General features: G+C 43.2%; 2 protein-coding genes across 7 annotated transcripts in view; one reads left to right on the forward strand and one right to left on the reverse strand.

Annotated features, from left to right (window-relative positions):
* Positions 1 to 24,915, forward strand: part of LOC135917492 (putative fatty acyl-CoA reductase CG5065) — a 119,115-nt gene that overhangs the window by 72,850 nt on the left and 21,350 nt on the right. The window contains exon 13 of one of the 2 annotated variants that reach the window (XR_011512667.1): positions 21,164 to 21,264. Coding sequence is in view for 1 of the 2 variants with exons in the window: in XM_065451064.2 (XP_065307136.2) it covers positions 21,164 to 21,182 (19 nt within the window). In the remaining variant the exon portion in view is untranslated. Of the gene's footprint in view, positions 1 to 21,163; positions 21,302 to 24,915 lie in introns of those variants that run through there. The other variant, XM_065451064.2, reaches the window with a different exon arrangement.
* Positions 126 to 24,915, reverse strand: part of LOC135917494 (fatty acyl-CoA reductase 1-like) — a 94,049-nt gene continuing 69,259 nt past the window's right edge. For all 5 annotated transcript variants that reach the window (XM_070535161.1, XM_070535160.1, XM_070535159.1 and 2 more), the window contains exons 3-13: positions 23,954 to 24,070; positions 22,794 to 22,969; positions 22,281 to 22,353; positions 22,019 to 22,125; positions 21,162 to 21,339; positions 20,849 to 20,893; positions 20,641 to 20,759; positions 18,676 to 18,915; positions 18,064 to 18,193; positions 6,311 to 6,438; positions 126 to 3,895 (exon numbers count right to left, since the gene is read on the reverse strand). In XM_070535161.1, the coding sequence (XP_070391262.1) occupies positions 3,739 to 3,895; positions 6,311 to 6,438; positions 18,064 to 18,193; positions 18,676 to 18,915; positions 20,641 to 20,759; positions 20,849 to 20,893; positions 21,162 to 21,339; positions 22,019 to 22,125; positions 22,281 to 22,353; positions 22,794 to 22,969; positions 23,954 to 24,070 (1,470 nt within the window). In that variant the 3' untranslated portion in view covers positions 126 to 3,738. The remainder of the gene's footprint in view (positions 3,896 to 6,310; positions 6,439 to 18,063; positions 18,194 to 18,675; positions 18,916 to 20,640; positions 20,760 to 20,848; positions 20,894 to 21,161; positions 21,340 to 22,018; positions 22,126 to 22,280; positions 22,354 to 22,793; positions 22,970 to 23,953; positions 24,071 to 24,915) is intronic.

Below are 24,915 nucleotides of genomic sequence, written 5' to 3' on the forward strand. Positions count from 1 at the left end.
GACGTCTATACTTTTATCCTGCGTCATAAGCTAGTGCCTTTGCTATGCACTGCACCACACTTGCGTTGTACACTTTGGCACTAAGGAAATATTTAAGAAAAAGCAGTACCTCAGTCAAACAGATGCACTGGTGACAACTGCGTCATTTAATTGCAAAAAGATGTCCTAGAGGAATACAGCACTAGAGCAAAGGTAAAAGTACCCATTTGTGCACTTTTGTCATGCCGGCCGGCGCATCAAAAATTGCTTGCAGCCTTTATACTGTAGAAAGGGGTGAAATGGAACAGCCAGACTAACTACTTGGCAAACACTTGTATGGCATTTGATGGGCAGTAAGGAATGTACAATGTTTTCACAAGCTAAATGTGGTGGCTTCCACCCCTCCCCGTCTTGTGGACAAGTCTGTGCTAAGACCAAGCACTTCGAAGTTCCTCATGAGCTGACTCTATAGGGTATGCGGTGCCATCCAGTCTCAAAAAGTGCAGAGTGGTACCATGTACATGAAACAACAGCCTGCCCAACAGCAGGAGCAGTTAGCTTGCTTGAACTACAACTTGTACAAAGGTTTCATTACCTCAGCAAAATAAGTAGTTGCCCATTATCATACCAAGCACAACTATTATGCACTCACCATTGTAGGTGAACATTGTAGCTGCCCTTCTATTGCTTATTGTAGTCGCCAGTGGTAAGTTTTCTTTTTCTTTTCTAAGGGGTCTTACACTAAGACACGCATGGGAAAGAAAACAATACTGTTTCACAATTGAATGGTTGAGGTCTGCTGTTGACCACACTTATACAGCTGTATACAGTCAGCTGGTGCCTTCTGCTGCACTGTGCCTTCCCAAACTTGGTTCCTTGCTCTGATGGCCAGTCTCTTGACATTGCTCTTGCAAGCTACAGCACCAGTTAAGAGGCAGAACCCTCTCAGAGTTCTCACTTGGATAGTGGCCTTCAGGAAGGTTAGCATTACATAGGTTAAGTATCATTTACAGCCCTAGAGCCTTGTCAAAAGCTATAATCAAAGCATAGATCCTTCTAAAATACCATATATAAGGGCCACACTTTTTTTCTAGTATCCTGGCTGGGTGCAGCCCTTGCACAAATCGGGCTGATGACAGCCCACTAAAGGTTCGCACTGTTTCTGCAACTGTAGCAGAGGGTAAGAGAGGACATAAGGCTGCAGTAAACAACCTCAGATGCTGGCCCATCATCCCTGACCAGCGCCTACCCAAACAGGGCTCCCTTCTTTCTCTAGAGGCAAAATGCCACCGATCTGACTGGAAACACTGCCAACACAGCTGAGACAATGCGCCACACAAAGAAATAATGACGCAGTGGCATTGCCCTGTGCGGCATTGATGGAAAAGCAGCTAGCATCATCTAGTGGCAACGAAGCTAACATAGCTTTCCGGCGGGTCATTTTGAATTTTTTTCCAAAATATTGCCCTCCAAAGTGGGGGTGCAACCCTTAAACGAATATATATGGTGAACCCTCGCACAGTTGCACAGCATTGATTGGTGAGGAGCAAATGGTGTGTGGCAGCAGAAATATTTCCATACTGAATGCAGCACTCACTGGGAACCAAAAACTTCAGTTTTTTGAAGATGTGCTTGCTGCAGCATTGTGGCAGCACAACAAAGTGGCCTATGCATTGCCGAAAACAGAGTTCAATGTGCATTTCTTCCGACTGGCTTCTGAGAAAAAGCCACAGACATTGTTACCCTAGCAATTGCACACAGCGTGATTGCACTCTTTGCAGCGCAAAGCAAGCATGCTTCAGTTCAAAGCCAGACACGCAATGCACACAAACACCACTACTCATTATGCATAGCCAGTCTCTGCAGCTGGCTTGGGGAGCAAGTGGCACCGTCCGAGACGGGCAGTGTATCGTCCAACAACTGCAGACTCAAGGCACTGGCTGGAAAGCACTGAGACAGCGGCTGGCATTGGTCTTGTCCAGAGTGATTAGTGTTGAGGAACTGATGCAGTGTGAAATATATTAGACTATATAATGCTGTACACTTGAACCAAAACAACAGTTGTTCAGGAAAAGAGTGCATGTTCATGCTGCAGTGGCGATTGAGTGAAAACCAAAATGCTGCTAATGTTGCAGTTTTAAACACATTGCTAAAGTCTTGCTGGTGTATACAAGTTTTTGTGAAATCTGAGACAAGCGTAGTTGCTGTGCCTGCAGATAGTCGCAGTTTAATTCACTTTGCATGCTGCTGAAAAAATTGCCAGTGCAGCCCCAAGCTTCATAAAAGACCTAGTGTTCAGCAATGAAACCTTGTAATGCAGACATAGCATGCAAGCTTCAAAGAAAGAGTATGACTAGGCCTTCGATTCAAATCTTTCTATATTTAATGTCAACAACATTATACGATCCCCCCAAAATAAGACAACTCTCCCTTTCTAATCACTAATTGTCACCTCATTAAAAAGGAAAAGGCCTATGCATATGCTTGCAATATACAGCATTCTCGTAATTAGTGATTGTATTGCAACATATCACTCAAAGAAAAAAAAATCTGGATACTTACACAAGCGCAGGTAACCAATGTTCAAGAACAAAAACATGCAACAAAAGGCACAAGGACACACTGTAGTGTACTGGAAAGTTTCCACTGCCTAAAATCAAGAGTACTATGGAGCGACAATGGCATAATCCTAAAAACACTTGGTCAACACAGGCTTATCACATTCTTCAATGCCATCATCAAGGTGCATAAAAAGAAATGCTTACACAATTTCAAGATGCAAAAAGCAGGTACTGCTAAGCCCAGTTATTGTTGACTGAGAGCTAGCAAAATGAACTAGAGTTCTCAAAGAATGCAAAGAAACTAGATCAAGCGCCATACTTTGTGAGGATTCTTCTCCTCTGATTCTATTTGTCATTTATCCATTCCACCAAGCAGGTGATCCTGTCAATAGTGAAGACGCAGCTTCATGCGAGCTCTTCGCAAAGAGTAGAAAGAATGAAAACGTTAAAGAATTGTCACAAATTTCGGCCTCTGGTTTGTTAAAGGAGTACATAATAGGATAACCATTGACTGTTGTTTAAAAATGTTTCCTTCATGGCAATTCTACATGTATCAAGATACCTGGTAATTTGTATCGGCTCAGGAAAATCCGAGAGGCTGCGTATAAGGCAGAAAGCTCAAACTTCCAGAGACAGTACAATTCCAATGCAATCTGGACTGTGCAAACTGTGCAACTTGCCAAGAAAGCTAGCCAAAAGCAGCATTTTGTCAGTGTCGCAGCATGCTAAAGCTGTGCTTGAACAGCAGAGCATAGTCTTGGCATGGGAATTCTAAGTGGCTACATAATGCCGAGATAGTTAGTTGCTGCAGCATTTCAAACACTGTACACATTGCAGAGATGCATGGTCTGCACATGCGTGCTTGGCTCCTCGTGCACATACAGTGTGTGCAGATCCGAAGTGCCCATGAAGTAGGAAGTATTTCTGACAGTGACCAAAGGGACAGCAGTAATGCATCCGTTTTGGACTGCTAAATACCCTATATGATTCGCATAGCCATGTTCACTTGAAGCTGCAAGTAGATCTGGTTCCTCGAGTGACAAATGAGGGGAGGAATGGTGGGAAGGGTGGCCATTTGAAACAGTCTCTGTGGCCACTGTCGCTGGGTGGCTAGGCAGTTTTTAGCAGCCATGGTCGTTGTTGGCGCATGTCATCTTGCACTGCACTGTTGTCACTGTAAGATCTGTGACAGCAGAGATCACAGGGTACGCAGGGAGGGCAGCATTTTGCACAGCCTCATGGCAAAGGTCAGCATGAAGTAGCAGAGGTTCCTTGCGGTCTGCGACCGTGTCATCAACAGTCGCCACACAAACGTGACCACAAGGAGGTTGAGACACAAGTGCATGATATAAAGCCTGTAAAAATAATAAAGGCCATTAGTGGTAGCCATGAAAACATTTTCAGAGTGCACCAGTAAAACACAACTGCATGAAGTGCAGATACACCTGAGACTATTGAGCGTCAGGCAATGGTAGAGTATTGTTTGCTTTTCTGAAAAAAAAAAAAGCCTCCATTCATGCCACTCTCTCATGGTGCATTGTATTGTGTGGCAAAATGGAGAAATAGTGGCTTTTCGTGTACTTTTCAACATAGCATGTCCACACATTAGTATTCAATGGCTTATTTTTCTCCTTAAGTACTGTAGAGTGTAATAAAGCAGCTTTTCTGAAGCTAATAAACCAGCAATACATGAGTAGGTAAGCCTCTCAGTGCACACACATATTTAAAAAGAGTGATCATCGATGGCTCAGTGTGACGGACCTCACTGGTGCCTACTCAAGCTTAGAATTGCTGCACTAAGCAAGTGACCTCGAAGGTAATGCTCTGCCTTATACTGAAGCCCCTCCATCCACATGCCACCGCGCTTTCTGCGTAGTAGCACCAACCTTTGACATATGTCACTGTTCCCCAAATTGTCACACCAGTTACGCTTCCGGGATTTCCGGTTCCTGAATATTCACTTTCACTGGTGTTACATGCTTGCACCTTTATGCAGCAGTAGCAGATTGCAGTAACGTCGTTTCCACTTGGAACCAGAAACTGGGACGACATAAGTTACGCTTGAAGCCAAAAGCTGAGGAGATGGGCGAGAGAGGAGCATAGAGGAGGAGAGTAGATTTACAAAAGCTCTGTGGCTAGTGGTACTTAACCTAGGCGGTGGAAACGTGTGTGTAGGGGCTTTACCTTACACAAATAACTGCTTAAGACTGGGCGCCACATTCCCACAAACAGCACCAACAGAGGGAAGTGAAGAGATAGCATCAGGAGTATGTATGATTATAGTGCTATTGGAGGAAAATCAAATAACATTGGCCTAACTGAATTTTCTTTAACATAATTATTTATCATTTTGTTACAGGTGGCTTACCGTTGCTTAACCAATTGCAAAGGGAACATTAGACATCACCAAGAGCTAGCACCACATTTGCACAGTGATGATGCCAAATGCTATGTCTGTGGCAAAAGTGATGCTTTGGACATTTGAAATACTAATCTATCAAGGTCAGTTAAAGGCAGTCAAGTCACTCAGTGTTTCAGAACATGCAGTATCTGGACTGAATATATATTTTGCTACACATGCATTATGATGCTGAATACAGGTTGTCAATTCACCTAATTTTGAAATAACTTTGGCTGTTAAAACATCATTTTACTATTTGGCTTTTCTACTATTCCAGGTAAGCACTTCAGGGAAGAAGTGAATAATATTTGTAGCAAACTTCAACTTAGTATGTAAGAACTACTTCCTCCTTAACCAGGCATTGATCTTGTTATACTTTTCATTAGGACATTCCCTTTTCATTCGAGCACTTCCCTTAAATTAGTTGTGTTTTTCCCTTGATTATGATGTGGCTATTACTGTTCTACAAATAATTGATTATGTAATTAATAGTTGTTTGTGTTTATTACTAGTAATAGTTTGTACAGTATTCCCTGTTTTTGTATTGGGCCGGTCACAACTCATTTAGGCTATCAGTACAAATATCTGTCTGATTTTCTTAATCATGTAATAAAACTTCCTTTGATTGATTGATTACAACATTGTCATGATGTAATGACAGTGAAGAACCACTCAGTGCCAAAACTGTGAGCTACAAATCTGTTTAGTACTGGACAGACTTATGCTTAGGAAAACAAGTAACACTCAATAGCACACAACAATAGCAGCGGGCACGGTCGTCGGTCGTTGAAATCAGATCTGCAGTGTGTCAGCTAATTATGCATGACTCATCATATATTTCAGCATAAATTCTGGTGCTTGCGAACATTCCAGAGTGTGCAACACCACTACTTGTGTTGCACATGCAATCTGATTAGGCAAGGTTCTTTCACTATAGAATTGGCAACATTTGTAGAAGTCCCTATACATGCAGGTGCTTTTTGCGCTGAGTGATAACTTTGTAACAGTGTTTAACTGGAATAGTTGAGCTATGTATATGTGTCAGTATTACACCACAGTGCACCAGAAATCAAGAAATGATAGTTTCTGCAACATGTAATTTGTCATGGAAGATGGGATTTATTGAGTTTACAGACTTGAAGCCAAGCATTATGCAAAGTACACACAATTGCTAGAATTCCTGTGCCTAGTGCCAGTTACAAAAGATGTGTGTCCAAATATACAGTGAAATGCACTGCTGTTCCGATTCAAGATTTTCCAGCCTACATTTTTCCGCAGTACATATGAAGGACTCAGTTGCTTGGTGAACAATTTTCACTATTTTTAAGAAAGCTTTAAGTGCATGGTTAGTGATTCCAAAAAAACTTACCACTTCATGTGCTTTCGTGCTTCTGGGAGCTTGGACACTTCAGCCTTAAAGAGGTACTTGCGAATACCCAATACATACTGTTCCCAATACAAATACCACTCCAGGTTTCGCACATCAAAGTTGAATAACTGTAAAAGAAAGGAGGTCCTTTTATGCATGCCAAATTACAAGCGTGCGCATGTGCAAGCATGGTGTGTGCGAGTATACACACATCTTAACCCTTTTCAGGAGAACATTCATTTGGGCTAGATGGTGCATACTTGAATTAGGAAGGAACAGCGCCAACTAAGACGAACACAAGAGGGGAGAACGACACAGGACAAGCGCCAACTTCATCTAACTTTATTCACCGAAAATTCAGCAAATATAGGAAAAACACAGACATGCGCACAATGACCATCATGCGTCATCTGCCAAACCGTTCCAGGTATGACATTTCGCTTTTGAAGAGGGTCACGGAAGTATCACTAACACAGTTTTTTCCTCTTTTCTTTATATGGAATGCTTCTAAAACTTCACGTGCCTTAGTTTCCCTACTTCTGCCAAGAATCTTTATCGCTCCGAACCGTGGTTCACACTTCTTGCAGAACTGGGATTGTCTTTGTGGCGAATGTTCTGCCGCTTGGTCACACACGGTGCAAGTTGCGCAATGTTGCGAAAGATGCGCACCTCCTTCTTTCAGCGACCTCACATGTTCAGCAGCCCTTTGACTGCCACTCCTGAGATAACTTGGGCATCTGTCCTCGCACGGCCCCAGCCACTCCCGCCTATACTTGTTTTGTGTTTTCAGCGCACTCGTTGGCTCTCAAAAAGCAACTCAAGCAAAAAAAGGAATATTGCATACCTGTTCCATCTATGGAGAGAGAGGTCATCTAAATGATGCCAGCAAACTTTCCTGATTTTTTTGCAAGGTTAGCGAATATAAGCTTATTCTATGATTTTATGAATGTTGCACTAAACTTTATGAAAAGTAGATTCTGATGGAGATAAAAAGAGTTGAAAGGCATCGTAGGATGGGGCAGTGTAATGTTGTAAAAATGTGTACAAGAAAGAAATTGTGATGGCCCCTATGCTGCTCTTTCGTCGCATCGCAAGGCACCACATACCAGAACAGCACTAGTTTCAAGCAGGTTTATTCAGTCAAGCTTCTGAAGCAGGCGAAATTGGCAGTTGCAAGGTTGGTGAAAAATGAATGTGGTCTAAGAACAATGTATGTCGCAACTAAAATTATATGTATCCAACAAAAGCTGTGTGCTCAGGACAAACTTTTTAAAAATATGCATGCAACCGTTCCCTCCTCCCTCTCCCTGGTTTGTCCAAATATCTGTGGCATTTTTACAAATTGTAAAGTTCACAGGCATATCTAAACAAACCAAAAACTTGGAGGGCAAATTTCTGATTGGAGGTGGAGCCATAGGCACCGACTACGAGGGTCTCTGGGGCCCTCCCCCCTCTCCCCCACACATATACGTACCTAAATAGCCATTACCAGAGCTTTGCCACCCACATTATTCGAGGTTTCTTTGGACTTTCCTTAGCCTTTTCACTTGAAGTTTTACTGGGGCTTATAGCTTGCTGCATCACTGTTGACGTGGGCATGAATGGCTTTCAGTTCATACTTTGCCCTTTATTTCTACAAATCCTGACAATAGGAGGACACGCGCACTAGAAGCACTAGTGGCTTCTGCATCGTCCGTATCTTCTAATTTCAACATTGTTTTAAATTTCCACTGTAAACACCATGCATATACGCAATATATACAAATATACACACATGACAAAGTTTATTACATTTTTGAAAGAGAAGCAGACAGCGAATTAAAAATTATTTCTAAAGGTATGGATAGCCTATGCCTAGAGAATGAATATGTTGCTGTAAGTTCACCTCGCTTCAAATTGCTTTGCGTGCTTTCTTGACCATGAAAAAAACCTGCAGACTTTAGTGACCCCTTCGGCAGAGTCTTTTATCAACAGCATGTGAAATGCACGTGAATGATATGCATCTCAGTATTGCTTCTCCTTCCAGTAAGCAATGCTAATGACTCAAAAAAAAAATTCTAATAATTTACCACACTTATTAGGGATGGAAACATCGTCACTTGCATGCAGAGGTAATAAATATACACAGGGTGTCCCAATCCACTATCATGCACCAAGATTTTAAAAAAGAGCAATGCGTTACTAGAATAAAACCTAGTGTATATTGTTTACAGTACAGTGCAGTAGCTGCAAGTAAATTTTTCATTACTGAGATTTAATTAGGTAATCGTAATTATCTAACTCAAGACATACTATCCCAACTATCAAAGTGTCAATAAGGCATTTGAAGACACAGCGAAGGGACATATAACTGCAGTATTTTCAGTGCCGCACTAATTGTGTACAAATTTTTTTCCAACTGATAAGTAAACCCTGCAAAATATGGAGAATACCACGTGACTGCACTCTCACCCGGATCATAAAACAGCGCCCTCGAACAGACGCCCTCTGAGTTATCCAGAACGAAATAAAGGAAATGAAGAAAAATATTGTGCTCGAGCTAGCGCCTTATCTGCCGTGCCCCGGCAGAAGTAACATGTCGCATTTGGTGTTAGTTGGAAACAAGCTGTGATAACTGTTGTCTTAGCATAGATTAAGTGCACGGATGTTTTTTTTTTTTCTACAGAACCTATCACCACAAAAGTGAATTGGCATCAGTACAAAGGTTTAAAGGTGCATTTTGTTTCACCCCAGTTGCCATGTCTTTTTCTAATGATCAGAAGGTAAACATATGATCCTTGCCTTGGGATCTGTAGGTAGCAACAAGAGGAAGGCCGCAAATATATGTATCAGTCATGGAAGTGTGGCGGTAGACCAAACGCATTGACTATCATTAGAAATTATGAAAACCTGAGACAAACCGGCAGCTTCCAGAAACAGCAGCGCAGGACTACATCTTTGTGTTTTAGCCTATGCACAGATGTTCTAGCATTTATGGCCTCAAACCCTCATGCTAGCAAGCGGTGCGTGGCCGCCCAGGTACCAATTTCCAAGTCATCAGTTTGAAGGCTTCTAAATGATGGCCTTTCACCCGTACCACCATAACCAGCACCAATGCTTGGAAGATGGGTAGAATCTCTAGATTTCTTGAATAAGTCCTCACAAAAGCCAATGAGTCCCTGGACTTTTAGAGCAACATCATGTGCACTGATGAAGCCAATTTTCGCAGAAACACCTAGGTAAATTTGAATAATGCACACAATTGGAGGGACTCCAATCTACACTGGGTAAAGCACAATCGGCACTATTACCATTGGTCGCTCAATGTGTGGTTCGAAATTTACGCCGGTGCTATAAAGCATTACGTGAACAAAATCCTTGAAGGAGTGGTGGATGAGTTTCTCAGCGAAGCCCTGCTATCACATCTTCCACTTCTGTATTATCAGTGAAATGGGGCACCTGCACACAGCAGCAGCTGAGTACGAAACTGGCTGGATGTGACTTTTCATGCGCAATCGATTGGAAGGCATGGGCCTGTAAACTGGCCGGCTAGGTCACCTGACCTCCCCACTCGATTTCTTCCTTCGGGGTTGTGAAAGATCAGGCTTACATGGTCGAGACGGATGTCAGACTAGCTCAAGGCAAGGATAGTGGATGTCTGCCGTAGAATTCTAGCGTCGGTCATCAAGAAAGTCACTGAAGATGTGATAAAGTGGACTCAGTACTGCGTAGCTGCAAAAGGAGACCTATTTGAACACGTCCTCTAGGCAGCAGCTAGTGTTCAGCGGAGCTTAAGAATTCATAGGTAATAAGGGCACACTGAAATCTGATGTTTCTTTTCTTTTTGTGCAGACATCCTGATTGCCAATTCGGTTCATTTAGAAGTTGCATATTTACTTTCTTGAATGCATCAATTTTGCCTTCTCTCTACACGTTGGTCGCTTCTCACTCTGTTTATTTTGCTTTTATTTTTTGACATGAACCTGTTTTTGCAGCACGTATATACTTTCATGAAAAATAAAATGGTCACTTTAATTTAGCTTTTGTCCGAAGCAAGACTCCGGCGTGAAATATCACTTCACACGCACTCGTTCGATGCGGTGCGAGCAAAGTCAGGATTTTGAAACATTCTATACTTATTACATCGCTTTTCACATTTCGTGCATAGTCAGAGCGGCGCTTCGGCCATGTTATCAAGGGGCTTTTGTTATAGATGTGATCAGTCGGCCTTGTGAGATGATAATAAGTGTGACATAGAACTGACAGGAAGGAATAGCTGCGAAGCTGCGAAACTTGCTGTTGGTGCTCCTTTCGTACCATTACCAAGGTGATGCGCTGTCTCTTCGGCTTTGCGAAAGGCAATGCAGTTGCTTATAATCAGCTTATTTGAGGGCGCTGCTTTATGGATGCGGGTTTATGATGCGCACTCACATGGTATTTTTCATACTTCGTGACGTTTGTTTGCCAGTTGGAAAATATGGTACGCAATTAATACGTCGCTGAAAACGCAGCAGTTAGATGTCATTTCAGGGTGCCTAGAGGTGCCTGCAAATTCCTCATTGACACTTGGATAATTAGGACAGTATTTCTCGATTTAGATAATTAAGTGCAATTGTCAAATTAAATTTAAGGAACGCAATAATTACTTGCGGCTACTCCACTGTACTGGGAACGACATGCACTAGGTTTTCTTCGAGTAATGCAACTGCTCTTTTTTTAAGTCTTGGTGCATGATAGTTGGGGCACCCTGTATAATTCTCTCAGTAACCAAAATGAGGCCAAGCTGGATTCACTCGAAATCAGAATCAACAGCAGTTGTGCGCAGGAGCACTTATACTCGGACTTTCAGAAAAAAGAAAAGACCAGAGAGGCTGCAGTTTCACCAGAAAGGCGAAGCAGTATTAGTGACAGCAAAGTATACGGCACTTACACGAAGGTAGATTACACCACCGAGAGGACTCAGGCTGTATATATATATATAATATAATTATGGGGTTTTACGTGCCAAAACCACTTTCTGATTATGAGGCACGCCGTAGTGGAGGATCCCGGAAGTTTCGACCACCTGAGGTTCTTTAACATGCACCTAAATCTAAGTACACGGGTGTTTTGGCATTTCACCCCCATCGAAATGCGGCCGCCGTGGCCAGGATTCGATCCCGCGACCTCGTGCTCAGCAGTCCAACACCATAGCCACTGAGCAACCACAGCGAGTGACTCAGGCTGTGAAATTGAGCTGTCTCCTACTATGAGGTCTCGTATATACTCGTATAATGCCGTCGCTTCAGCGCTCAACTCTTCGAGGTCATGCAAAGTTTCTTCAAGCGCAAGAAATATATATATATATTAGTGGTTCGGAAAGCTGGTCCCTCCCCTGGAAGAATGTACTCTCCGCCTATGAGAGGAGCAAATGTCTTGGTGCTCTCTTGAGGTAGGGCAGCTATGGCGAAGCAGTCCGCGATTTGACAGATGAAGAGGTTTATGAACTGTTGATGAATTCTCAATTGGAAGGAACCGCGGTAGAGGATCAATTTCTATGTAGTGTTAAATGTCTGCTGAACCGACATACAAAAAAAGAATGGCACGGGCTGAGAATCAGAAGGGCAACTATGCCCAGTGTGGCAGGTCTGTCCATCCGGACTATATGTGATGGACGGAGGAATTTATGAATTGTTCGTAAATACTGTAATAGGAGAAAATGATGGATAACCAGGTTTTATGTAGCCTGAAATGTCCTCTGAGCCAATGCGTGAAAATACAAGGCAGGGGTTGAAAAGCAGTTGAGATAAATCCCGCCAGTTAAAGGGTTAATGAAAAAGCCCCACATAAGCAATGAGGCAAGTCCAAATTTGACTTCACTCTATATTTTGCAAGAAAATAGGCATTTTTACTAGATAAAAACAACCGCACTGTAGCCATGAACTTAGAAAAGTCAAGAAGCTGTGCCTGTCCATAAAAATTCTTAAGGAAACAATTCCTACTTAGACTCCTATTAGGCAAGAAGAAAACGAAACCACAAGCGTTGCTCAGCTGAATCCCTTAGATGCAAGCAGAAACTTAATGTAACTGGTGTTCAAATTATTTGAAAATGACACATTTTTGTATGACAGGTGGCTCTCCTGCAACAGAATTCATTCAAGAATCAAGTGTCACAGTTTTTAAATGCTCTTTCATGACCTGGAAAAGTATCATAGAGAGACAGAAGTTGCCATAAGAGGCACCACATTCAACAGAGCAGTAATAGGAAACAATTTGAGAAACACTGGAAGTGTATCTTCAACTGTTGCTTAAATTATAGAACTGGATTTCATAATGGTCAGAATGTGAGCCCAATTCTGCCTCTACCTTGAAGGCTACATGTTTGAAGTGCCTTCAAAATAGCTCATTATGCTAGGATGACGTAATAGTTTTTACAACTGGTTTTCGCTTAAATGTCCATATTGTGCACTTTTCCCTAGTCTTCTGCTTCTACTACTATTAATTTTTTTTTTCATGAAAAGTTTTATTTAACAATCAGTTTACTCATGTGACAAAGTACATGATTTACATACTTTATTATACACCGTATGCAGCATTTCTGATTTTTATTTTTTTATGCACATTGCCTTGGTGGCTTCACAGAGGGAAGAAGCTTGCAAAATACCAAAACAGGCCTGATAGCAGCATATGTAAATTTGAGCATGGCATGCTGTTTTTGGTGATATACCAAAAATTTAGTTTATTTGTGGGAGAAAATGTGCGCGAGTCATTGTCCTATGCCCAGCAGCACACGCCCTTCAATAATGCCGGGCCACAGCACACATTTGTGGATAAGTTTTATCACCAGTCAAACACTGAAGCACTTTGCAGGTGCCTGTTGACAATGAGCAGTCCCATCTGTAAGGTCATTTCTTTCTTTAATAAAACTGGAAACATTTATATTATTATTTAAAGAGATTAATGTAAATTAGACATGTGAAACAAAAGACTGCCATTCATATTCAGGCATTCACTGTAAGAAAACAACTGTTTGTTGTAAAGATTCACTGTACAGCAAACGGAAATCTAAAGTGGCAGACCTAGACACAGCTGCTGCAGTGGCAGCAGCATTCTGCTTCTGAGCACAAGGTCACATGTTCAGTTCATCACTGAGGTAGGCACTTTTTTACAGGCTGAAATGCAAAAAATTCCGGCACAACCCATGTTGCGATGAATGTCAACATTAGTGCATTTAGCATTGAAACAATGGTGCGACAAATTGTATTGTCACCTCAGTGATCGTTACGTATGAGGCGTATATGCAGCCAGGTTTCTCTCTCGTGCTTCCCATTTGTTTTATCTAGTGACCTTATTCCTACTGAACAATGTGTCTCATCTAGCGACACCACCGCGAGGTCCGCATGTAGTGTGGGTGTGCGTAGAGTTCCATACAATAATTACTAGAGGAAACTCTGGCGCTTGTGTCCATGGGAGTTGCATTCAGAGTGGTTCAGCCAGCATGGGAATTATGGGAAGTACATGAATTTGCCTAAACTTCATCCTTCTGGCTTCAAACGGCTTTGTGACTTTGTAAACTCATAATTTTCAACAAAATACTGTGTAATAAATAATTAAAGAAACATCATTAAATTGCCCGACAGCAGGATTCAAACACAGGAACTCTTGCACAGAGGCCCGATATTGAAACCATTACGCCACCAACACATGCAGCCAACAAGAGCAATAGAACGCCCTTATAAATTTCTTGCGGGCAAGTCAGCACGTTGAGACGCTTGGTGCGTTTCGATTTAGCGACCCCCAACAGGCTGAACTGCTGCAATTAGTAGTGTTTTTGTGTGTTCGCAGTCTTCTGCACTTAGAAAAGTATTGATTGCTCTGAAATTTAGGACAGGTAAGGCAGATAAAGTATAGTAAACAAAGTCGCAAGAATGTCTGAAGCCACAAGCACGAAGCTCAGACAAATCCATGTACTTCCCATCATTCCCACGGTGGCTGAATGATTGCAGCACCAAAGTTCCCTCTAGTAATTATTGTAGGAGACTCTATGCATGTGTGAATATACATTCAGACAAGGTTGTCTGAGTATATATGAGGTGGATTTGATTCCGCCTCATCTAAAAAATTTTATTGTTGTTGAAGAGTGGCACATATTGGTGGCATACACCCATTGACCAAAATCGGTATCAAAGAGGTTCATTGAAGAGCATCACATACACAGCTACCCAAGTTGGCATCAAAGAGGTTCATTGAAGAACAACATGTACCTAGTGGCACATGGCACATGACTTTCTTCTCTTACATCCGTGTTGTTTTTGGTTGCACAGTATCACTTGTGTAATGGATTACCAACTTGCCCAGAATGCTGCTCACATGACCAGAGTTGGCAAGAAAGAAGTTCATTGAACAGCGGCACATACCTGTAGCAGCATGACTATTGCCTCTAGAGTTGAAGAAGATGGCTTGCGTGCATTTAGTGAGAAAAGAACAGGCTAGCACGCTTGACCTGAGTGGCCGGGTATCGACCGCTTCCGTGATCCCGTGGCACCATGGTTGGCCGGCCTAAATAAACAGAGGCCATGGTGGCTACTTCTTTGCACCACCTCGCACAGATTGGTGACACCGGAAGACCAAGCCCAGCCATGCCAGCATCAATGCACCGACCCTACCAAGGTGAGAGCGACATGGTGACATGGGGCCTCCCACGATCTGACAGAGTCCTGCGTTTGTAGGGTGTCTCAAAATTCTACATCAACATGCCAGACAGCCACTTCCGTATCAATAAGGTGCCAGGCTTCGGCTTTGTTCCAGGCTCTGGCTGCCACTCTCTGGCCCTGACTTCTACAAGGACTTGAGGGCAGTTGTCCTTGCTCATTACACCACCTCGAGTGCTCAGTCACAACAGCTCTCCTCATTTGAATCGTCGCATCATTCCACGTCTTGTCATCCCACATCGCCTGCGTCCACCTGTGCCGATCGTCAGCATGCGCCGGCCCCAGCATCAGACCTCTACTTGGTCCGTGACCCTTCTCCCCATCTCAAAGGCAGCTGCACGACGACTCTTCCCAAGGAATTGACTGGACCAAATGAAAGCGCTTTCGGCTACACTATGGCCCGTCGCTCTCCTTCCTTGGACGTTCCCACAAGCTATCCGCTTTCCGTTCGAGGACACTTCACTTGTCACAGACTCAGAAGCTCTCCCACCGGCTCCACTAGGTGCAAATTTCACTCTTGTGGGCACAGAGACGCCACAAGCATAACCTTGGCGATGCCGTCAGTGACCTTCACAACCCTGATGCTTTTGGCATTCGAGATTTCGCCGCAAGCAGCAGCAGGCAAGCCTTCTAGAGTTCTGTGCTCGCACCTTCTGCAGATGCATGCCCTACCGAAGTTTTGCAGGAGCAGCTCTGCCATCTGGTTACTTCAGCTCAAGAATCACTTCTATGCCAACAGTATGAGTGGCCAACACTTGCACTATCCCCATGCTAGTCGCAGGCTGCCTGATGGTTTTCTTTCAGAGCTCTGACTTCTACCAGGCACAGGCATCTACGAGAACCTGCGGCATGTCATGATTTCACACTAAAGTGTCACTGTTGCTCTGCCTTGCTCACAACCTATGCTGCCGGTGCTGCCTGGTACATATCTCTCAGATTACGTGAACCACACCACCAACGTCTATAGCATCTGCTTTCCGTACCCGTCAGACAGAAGCCCTGCAAATTACGTGCCAATTGAGCAATGACCGGAGTGACCACGCCATCTCGAGACCAAGGCCGCGTCATGCTGGTCGTCCCAATACGCCGCCACGCACAAACGTACCTGCGCCTGAAATGGTGACGCAGCATGAATCAACAAGGACAAGAAGGCACAGTGCCACTCGTAGTTCTCGGCCACTGCCACTATTGCACGCAGTTCGACAACATCGTATTCTACGTTGTTCCCCTCAACAGCTTGAACTCTCGGCATGTGCTAAGAACGGGCCATTACGCCTCAATTCTGCTTGCCAAGTTTGTGGGGATGCGCGACTCTCACGCGTCCCCTGATAAGTTGTTTTCCCCGCAAAGCTTCCGTCTCCTGCAGTGCGGCTTCGCCGCATGGCCTGGGGCCGACGGCGGTCGGCGTGGTTGAAGCGCAATACGAGAGATGGCGCGAGTATTGCGCTGCTAACGGCGCCTCACGGCAGGGTTACTTCGGGGTGCAAGGGAGAACACGCTTTCTTTTTGGCTGCGGGTCGGCGTACGACGCGGACGTCCCGCGCGTGCACCGATCCATGCTTCTGCGAGACCGTCTCGCGTGGCCTCCATCGAACGCACCACCGTTCGCGTGACCGTACGCGCGAACGACCAGGCGTTGGGATCCAGCATGGGGCGAACATATTCGCTCGCTATATCCGGTCGCGGTGAGTTGGATTTCTAGATTTGTCGCGCGCCCATCGGCATGTTTGTGGATAGCAACTCGGCTAGCAGGCATTGATCTATTAAAGGTGCAATAAATGCCCTTGTGATTGTTTGCACTACTGTGTTGTCGTTCCTTTGTCCCAAGAGCATGGGTGTGAGAACCCCACAAGTTACACCACTGGGCGTGCAGGTGCCGACAACGTAAGACGATGTCCTCAACGCACAAGACAATGTGCCTTGTGTCCAGACACTCTCAGCCATGACCACCAGAGAGCTATTTGGGCCCTTTGCCACAACATGGACTTTACCTGGACTTCTTAACGGACTCTATGAATTGCCACTCATGTATATTGGCCTACAGTCTCTCTTCTTTCTATACACGCACCTTTTTCACACATTTCAATCACGCTTTGCACTGGGAGAGGGGCCCCATAGCGGTGCAACTATTGCCTCCAGAGCCAGTAAAGAAGAAGACGGCTCACATGCACGTAGTGCAAGAAAATAACACGCTAGTGTGCTTGTCGCCGCTCCCGAGTTCACGCGGCACCATGGTTGACCGGCCTAAATCACATCACCTCCCACATACCCATTGGCACATACCTAGTGGCACATATTCAGTGGCTCGAGTTAATGCAACAGTTGGTTTTTAACTCCATTCCCTCAGCACAGCAGCCCGATGCTTTCTTTACGCACTAGACCACGGACTACTAGTGACCTAAGCTGACGGGAAAACGGCTAGATTGAAGATAGTGCCCTGAAAGTGCATTAAGTTCTCAAGGAATGCAATCACATTAAACCACTCGTATTCTTGGTTCACATTAAACAATCCCAGGTAGTGGAAATTAATTTGGAGCCCTCCATTATAATGTCTGTCACAGCTCCTTTATTGCCTGGAGAAGTAAACACCATAACTTGATTTGGTTTTAGACCCAGAGAAAAGTAATTCACACTTGTATTTTTGCATAACAGCAAGACTATGCATTCCATTGCAAAATACAAAATCAGGCCTAAGGATCCATTCACATTAACACAGTAAAACCCCGTTGTTACATTTATTAGGGGACCACAGAAAAAGAATGCGTGATCTGGGAAAACTTAGCATCCGATAACAATTTTGTAAGGCACATACACAAACAGGGCTGATGTTTCAGGCACAAGAGCCAGGAAAACGTAACAAACATGAACTATCAACGAGGTTTTACTGTATATAGCTAGGCAACTGGAGCTGAATCTGTGAGTTCACAGCTTAATTAAATGTAACTTCTCCAAATCCTTTTGTGTCCACTATTAAAGCTAGATCTGGTATATGTTCTCTGATAATAATGTTGAGAACATGAACACTGCAAATATCGTGCCTGCAGAGTTTGCATGTTGAATTAGAATGCAAACTGCAAGACGTACCTGCTTATCTGTCTGTGAGAGGTCCTCCACAAGTGCCACCACATTGTTTGATCGGAACAGCCACCCGTGAGTTGTAAAATACTGCACAACATCAATGCCCTTTCGAACCTTCTGGTAAAGGGATAAAAATCTGCAATATGGTAACAGTTAAAAAAAAAAGCATTTTATACAACAATTTTCTTTTTTTTATATGCCCTAAGGGCCTATTAGAGCATAATAATGGGCCAGGTGGGAGAGGATGTAGATAGAGCAAGCATATGCACAATGTGCACATTAATAATATAGGAAGAATTTGCTTACCTCAAAAATTGCAAGGTAATGGATATAAAGCAGGAATAGTCTAGTTCCTTTCTTTATCATGTTGATTAAACCTTGACACACAGCCCGTGTGTAGTATATTTGTTTTTTATTTTTTGAAATGACAATTTTTTTTATTGGTTTTAATCAGAAAATCAAATTTTCAGTTTTCCTGGTCACTATTTTTGTGCACATAAAGTTCTCACTCTTGGTTCTGCTGTTTTCTCTGTTGAGAATATTTTGTAGGTGCGGAAGGTTACCAGTGTCTATTGCTAACTATTTATGAACTCTAGTGAACAAGAAAACTTTACCAACCTAGGCTTTCGTCCTATTAACTGCAAGGCCAGGTCTCCTATGCACGCAGGCAGGTAATGGAGGCAGTACAAGTTCAGACTGTGCCACGCCACACTGTTGGTGAGAGCAACCTTCGGGAAGCGCATCACATGAGGCAGTGGGTGCCGCACAATCAGCTTCTGTGTCGTCGCAGTCACTTCACCCCACGTCTGTCGCTGTAAGGTACCGCTCGTACAGTGGTAGACCCTCACATGTTCTGGCCTGTGAAAAGAGGCACACCACACTCAGCGCACCCTACACTCATGACTATGGGGATATACAATCAATCCACAATAATTTAAGGGACCCTGAAGAGAAACACTAAACCCATATAGGCTAATGGGCTGGTTCCTCCAAAACTCTATTTTCATAATTTTTTTCGGTGAGAGGTTCATTACTTGAAGAGAAAATGAAGTTCACTCTTTTTTTGTGTATTATGTCCCACCTAAACCCTATTGCCATACCCTAAACCCTAATAACTGATGTCACACTGGCTGATAAGTCAGCTTTGTGTCATGAATTTCAAAGATTTATTCACATTTGGACTGCATTGGCACAGTAATGTCCTAGAAATTTGCTAAATTCACTCTTTGGCTTCTTTTACAATGTAGTCCATCGTTGCCAATAAAATATTGACAAGCCCTGAGCCGACACTGTTAAAATGCATGACGTCATGGTAAGCTGGTGCAGGAACTTCAAGGCAGTATTGCTGCCCGTATTTAATTTTTGCATCTTTTCTGGCTTATCAAGCCTCCTCTCACGCTAAGAGTGGCCGTTCTGGTTTTGTAGAAGCATATCTAACTAATACAGCTTAACTTACTTAGACACGGTGGTTATTCCCAGCATGTGGCTGTGAAAATTTACATATTTCCTGTAGTGCATCAGCAATATCTTTGTGAGAAATAAATGCAGTTGAAAACGTCTTGTTACTTCTGATTACAAGTGCTGCAGTGCCATTTTTCTGGAGCGCGAGAACAATGCAAAGGCGCGTAACCCACTGGTGGACCACAACACACCAAGGTATATGACATGCAACTCATCAGCAAGTCACGACCCACAGGAATATGGACCTTAAAAAGCACTACCACTGTGTAATGCATCAAACCTGTATTATTTGTAAATTCAGTTATTTAAAACAACTATCAAAATGTTTGGTGACCAACTATTTCTTCACTGCATGTTACCCATTCAAACGGCACTTTTGGTTAACTAACTTTTTGCTTGTGTGGATGAAGCTGCACCAATGTTTTATTTACTACACAAACGGTCATTTATAAAGTATGCCATGTTCAAAATGTGGACCGCATAATGACAATAATTCATAAAATGATGGCCCTGTTTCACTGAGCTTTTGCTAACTGACAATACAGGAATCATTGCCAGAAAGCTCCTAGACGAATACTGTTAAAATGTAGTAACATTGTAGCTCTGCAATGTTTTGTAGAAACAACCCAATTTATTCCCAATTATCAATTCAGGAATTAATGCCCAACCTTGTACCCTGAATGTCAAAAAAACTTAAATGGGATCAAAATATCCTATTAATAATGTGTTGACAAAAAAGGCCAACTTTTGTGTCTGATGCACTATCTTTCGGATTCTTTTTTCATCTTTGGGGACACAGGTGGCATAAAGTCAGTATAACCAAGTCTCTGCTTAACAAATAGATGTCAGTTGGATTTGCGGGGCTTATAAAGGAATCACTGGTGACTTGCAGTGATCTAATTGCTGATGAACAATTATGATCTTCGCTCATCTGTTCCAGCTTTTCCTGACTGCCAGTTCCCACATTTAGTGGTTTCATTTCACCGATTTCTAGATATGAATCTGATGGCACAGCCAGGCTCTATGTCACCGCACTGTATTTCATGAAACAGAGACATGCAGGCCATAAAAACTGAATGCACACATTGCTCAAGTGCGAGATAATGCAGTTTTAATCCCTACCTTGCTGTGGCAGTGTTCCAGGCGACAGAGATGAGCATGTTGGCCACTACATCCACGGGAATGACATCAGCTATGCAATCTTTTTCTATTATTACTGACTGTAACAAGCCGAGACCACACTGCAAAATAGTGGAGTAAACTGATGTCAGCATATATAAGTACCACAAGCTTCACAGAATGTATTCTTGCTTGAATAGTGAATGCATACCGAGACTATAATACCAGTGAAGCCATTGTAATTGTCTACCCAGCCCTGAAATGAAAGAAAGTAAAATGTTACAAAACGGTCAGGCTAACGATACCAGATCTTTCAAATTCAAGCTTCCATAGTATGAGCTATCTCAAACTATAGTTTACAGGGGCTGTTGATAGAAGAATGTTAGTGTTCCAGTAAAATTAGTAACACAATTCCATGGTGCACAGTTAAAAAAATTGAGATTGAAAGAACCTAGAGGCAGGCTATCATATAGCTTGTAATCACTGACTGTACAGTAGCACTAAGTGCGTGTGTGTTCTCTTACAGGGAAGGGCTCCCGCCATGAGGCAGTGACAATGGAAGGCCGGACTATGGCGACTGGAAGCTCTTCTCGTTCGTCAAGCACCAGTGACTCGGCTAGCGCCTTGGTAAGGGTGTAGGTGTTTGGCCGCTGCCCGAGTAGAAATCCACTCATAGTGTCCATCATCTTATCATCCATCCACCTGCAGAGGAATTCAGTAGGCTCTGCTGTTGGTTACCACTGACACATCACGCGAGGATACTATGAGCACAAACCTTTGGACATTTGTACTTCTTAAAGGAACACAGGTTCCACAGTGCTACAAGTGCATGACACTTTTAGGGAAAGAAAGCACAGCTGAAGAAAGCAGGGGATTAAATGGGGTGATGACGTTACAAAATTTGCAGGCATGGAGTGGCTTTGGTTTGTTGCTGGACAGGGGGAAAGCCCTTGCCTTGCAGGATAATGATGATTTTGGTGGCAGTGGCAGTGCTAATGGTAGTGGCGGTGAAGGCTTTGATAGGACATGGTAACATGAGCAGAATAAGGCAGTATTTCATGCAATATTTCATGCACCTTTCGTTTAGTAAATTTGGCCACAGCGTGACTGCACTAAGCTGGACTGTGACATTATGTGCAGTGCAAATTTGCTTTACAAAAAGAGACATTTGTCATGCGTTTGATGGTGCGTATAAAAAAAAGGGCCTCCTGGATTTTGCGCATGTTTTTTCACCTGCATATTCCAGCAATGCTCAAATTTGTCCTCATGGTTTCTTTAATAAACAAATTGAATTATGCCAAATCAAGCGTGATCATAACATAAACACTGTGATTTAATATACCTAATGTGATGCAGGAACAACGCTTCCAGAGATACTTACTGAGCAGCTTCTATAATTTTTTGGGGGTCTACAGGTGGAGGGTATATCACCTCATCTACTTCTGGTTTATCACAGTTGCAATATGCTGTCGATACATGTACAAGAGCCTGGAAGAAAGCACACAGAGCAATAAGAACATATAGAACTAAGCAGACAATGTAATACTAAGACAGCACAGTTTAGCATACACAGTGTATTTGGTAATAAATACTTCATGCAATTTAGAGCTGTGCAGTCGCTCTTTGATAAATAGTGTACTCACGCAAAGGTTTGGCATTTGTTTACAAAGGTCCACTACACGTCGTGTACCCAGAACATTGAGCTGAACCGCTCGTCTGAAACAGAAATGGGCCACACATTAGGCTGTCAAAGCCATACCAATTTCCACACATCACATCTGTGAAGCTTATGGTCGTAGAAACATAAGTTATACAGCTTCAAGAAAAGATAAAGTGGAGAATGTGCTAGTCATCTATGAGTGGATCACCCATTTAGAAGCCTGGCTGACCGACTAATTGTCAAGAAATAAAAGGCTGTCTGCATGCTTCCATGACCTCACAGTGCAGGCAGGTACGTAAGCTCATACAAAAAGGTTGCTCCACAAGTTTCCAATGTCAAAAGCACTGAGTAAAATACATATTGTGTCCAAGCTGCTTCTGTATTCATATTTCTGAAACATTTAAAAATATGAAAAGCAACCAGCATAGATTATGGTGTCAGGCAAAGCTATGTCAGCGTGTGTCAGGCAAAGCTCTGGGCTGTCCCTTTAACTTACTTAAGAGGTTCATCAAACTTGACTGTGGCAGCCGAGTGGAAGACAACCGAGACATTCGCAACTAAAGTGGCCTGGTCAGGCGCACTGAGCCCCAAGTTCGGCTGAGTCAGGTCCCCTGCTACCGCTCGCACTTTATGAAGGGCACCTGGTTGCTCTTGCTTAAGCCGCTCAAACACCTGTTGAAAAAAAAAAAAAACAGTACAGTGAGCTGTACATGAGCTAGAACAATTGACATGATGGACATGATGTTTTGTGCTTGCAACAATGTTTAGCAATGCACAACCTACTGTCTTTTGGGAGTCTGGGAGTTTCATGCAAGAGAACACTTTACAATGCACTTATGGCTGTGACCGCTGCACAAGCTTAAGGGAGCCTGGAGGCAAGTTTGTTAACAACATTGCACACACAGAGCACAGCGTTCAACTGCATATGATGGCTTACATGCTGACAAACACTCTGAAAAGTCAGGCTACAGTGAGCCACCATGTGTATTTTGATCAGCTAATGGCATGAATACAGCATCCACAACTGAAACATCACTGCAGCAGTACAGGAGCCAATGGGCAGGGCAAGGCAAGCACTAGGCTTCAAAGTAGTAGAGCTGCAGCCAGTGATTTCCCTACACACCCCCTTGTTTTTCTGAAGGCACCCCCTTAATTCGTAACGATTTTTCTTTTTTTACACCCAATGGCAAATTTTTTTGTTAGCACCAGAATAAGGGCATGTATGCAAAGGGACACATCTTCCACAGCTGGCTTGTTGTAGAAGATGTAATGGCGTTTATGTAGAGAACACATTTTATGTAGTCCTTGTTCTTTAGTTTTGTCTGTCATTAAATATGACGATTAAATAGAAAAATGTGCGGAATATAACCAACCTTTATATATAGCTTTCATTGATTACGAGAAAGCGTTTGATTCAGTCGAAACCTCAGCAGTCATGGAGGCATTGCGGAATCAGGGTGTAGACGAGCCGTATGTAAAAATACTGAAAGATATCTATAGCGGCTCCACAGCCACCGTAGTCCTCCATAAAGAAAGCAACAAAATCCCAATAAAGAAAGGCGTCAGGCAGGGAGATACGATCTCTAAGTATGAGTATGACAACACCCATGGATTGCAGGCATATGACACTACCAATATGCAGCGTGTGAAATCTACCTTAGATTTGAGCATTGTTTCAAGCCTGGCCTCTGGTCCTTCTCCGCTCTTGCCTCGTACCAATAGGTAGACTTGCTTTACACCAGGACATGATCTGAGCAGTTTTTCCAGCAGAACCTGAAATATGGTTGCAGTGAGCCTAGAGTCATTCATTGAAAAACAAACCCTCAAAATGTGTAGAGTTGATAACACGAAGACAAGAGCAATAGTTATGTTTTTTTATAATCTACATCATTCACCAAACAACCTTCTGGACAGCTGTCCTACACATAGCGAAACATGTGTTCAAGAACATAATTCCTCATGTGAAATGTCTTCACCAAAAGACTGAAAGACTAAGCATGTGAAAAAGTACATAGAATGTGCTACTTCAGTGGTTTACCAAATCTCACTAGATTGCGAGAAAGTGTACATTGGGCAAACTGGACGTTGTCGAAATAATAGGTTACGGGAGCGGAAATGCACATGCCAGCTTCTGACAGCACCTAGCAACTTGGCTGCACACTGCAAACAATGCAAATGCTCTCCACTACTAGAAAGCACCACAGTCATTGGCACATCAGAAACAAAAACGGAGCGAGAAATATGGGAGGTACTTGCGATAGCTACGGGAAAAGAGATATGCGTAAGCACTCCACCCATCACACTTATTGAAGCTGAGGTCGAGTTTGCCAGGGCGAACGGGTGCAAGTGAACCTTGTATGCCTGGCCCAAAGTATGATCACATGTCGTCACCTTGCCATATCTTTTTATATGACCCCCCCCCCCCCCTCGTCATATCTCCTTGTATATAAGTGTGTTCATTAACAGTATTAAACAGTTGGTAGTTTGCGCTATGTACGTCCACGTCCTGTCCTTCACTTAACATAATCAGTGTCACACTAAGCACAATATAATCATGAGCTTTGGAACCAAAGCTTTATCGTTTGTTTATGTTCATTTAAGTTAGTTTTATTGGAACA

The sequence above is a fragment of the Dermacentor albipictus genome, chromosome 3, assembly GCF_038994185.2.
Source record: "Dermacentor albipictus isolate Rhodes 1998 colony chromosome 3, USDA_Dalb.pri_finalv2, whole genome shotgun sequence".
NCBI classification, from domain to species: Eukaryota; Metazoa; Arthropoda; class Arachnida; order Ixodida; family Ixodidae; genus Dermacentor; species Dermacentor albipictus.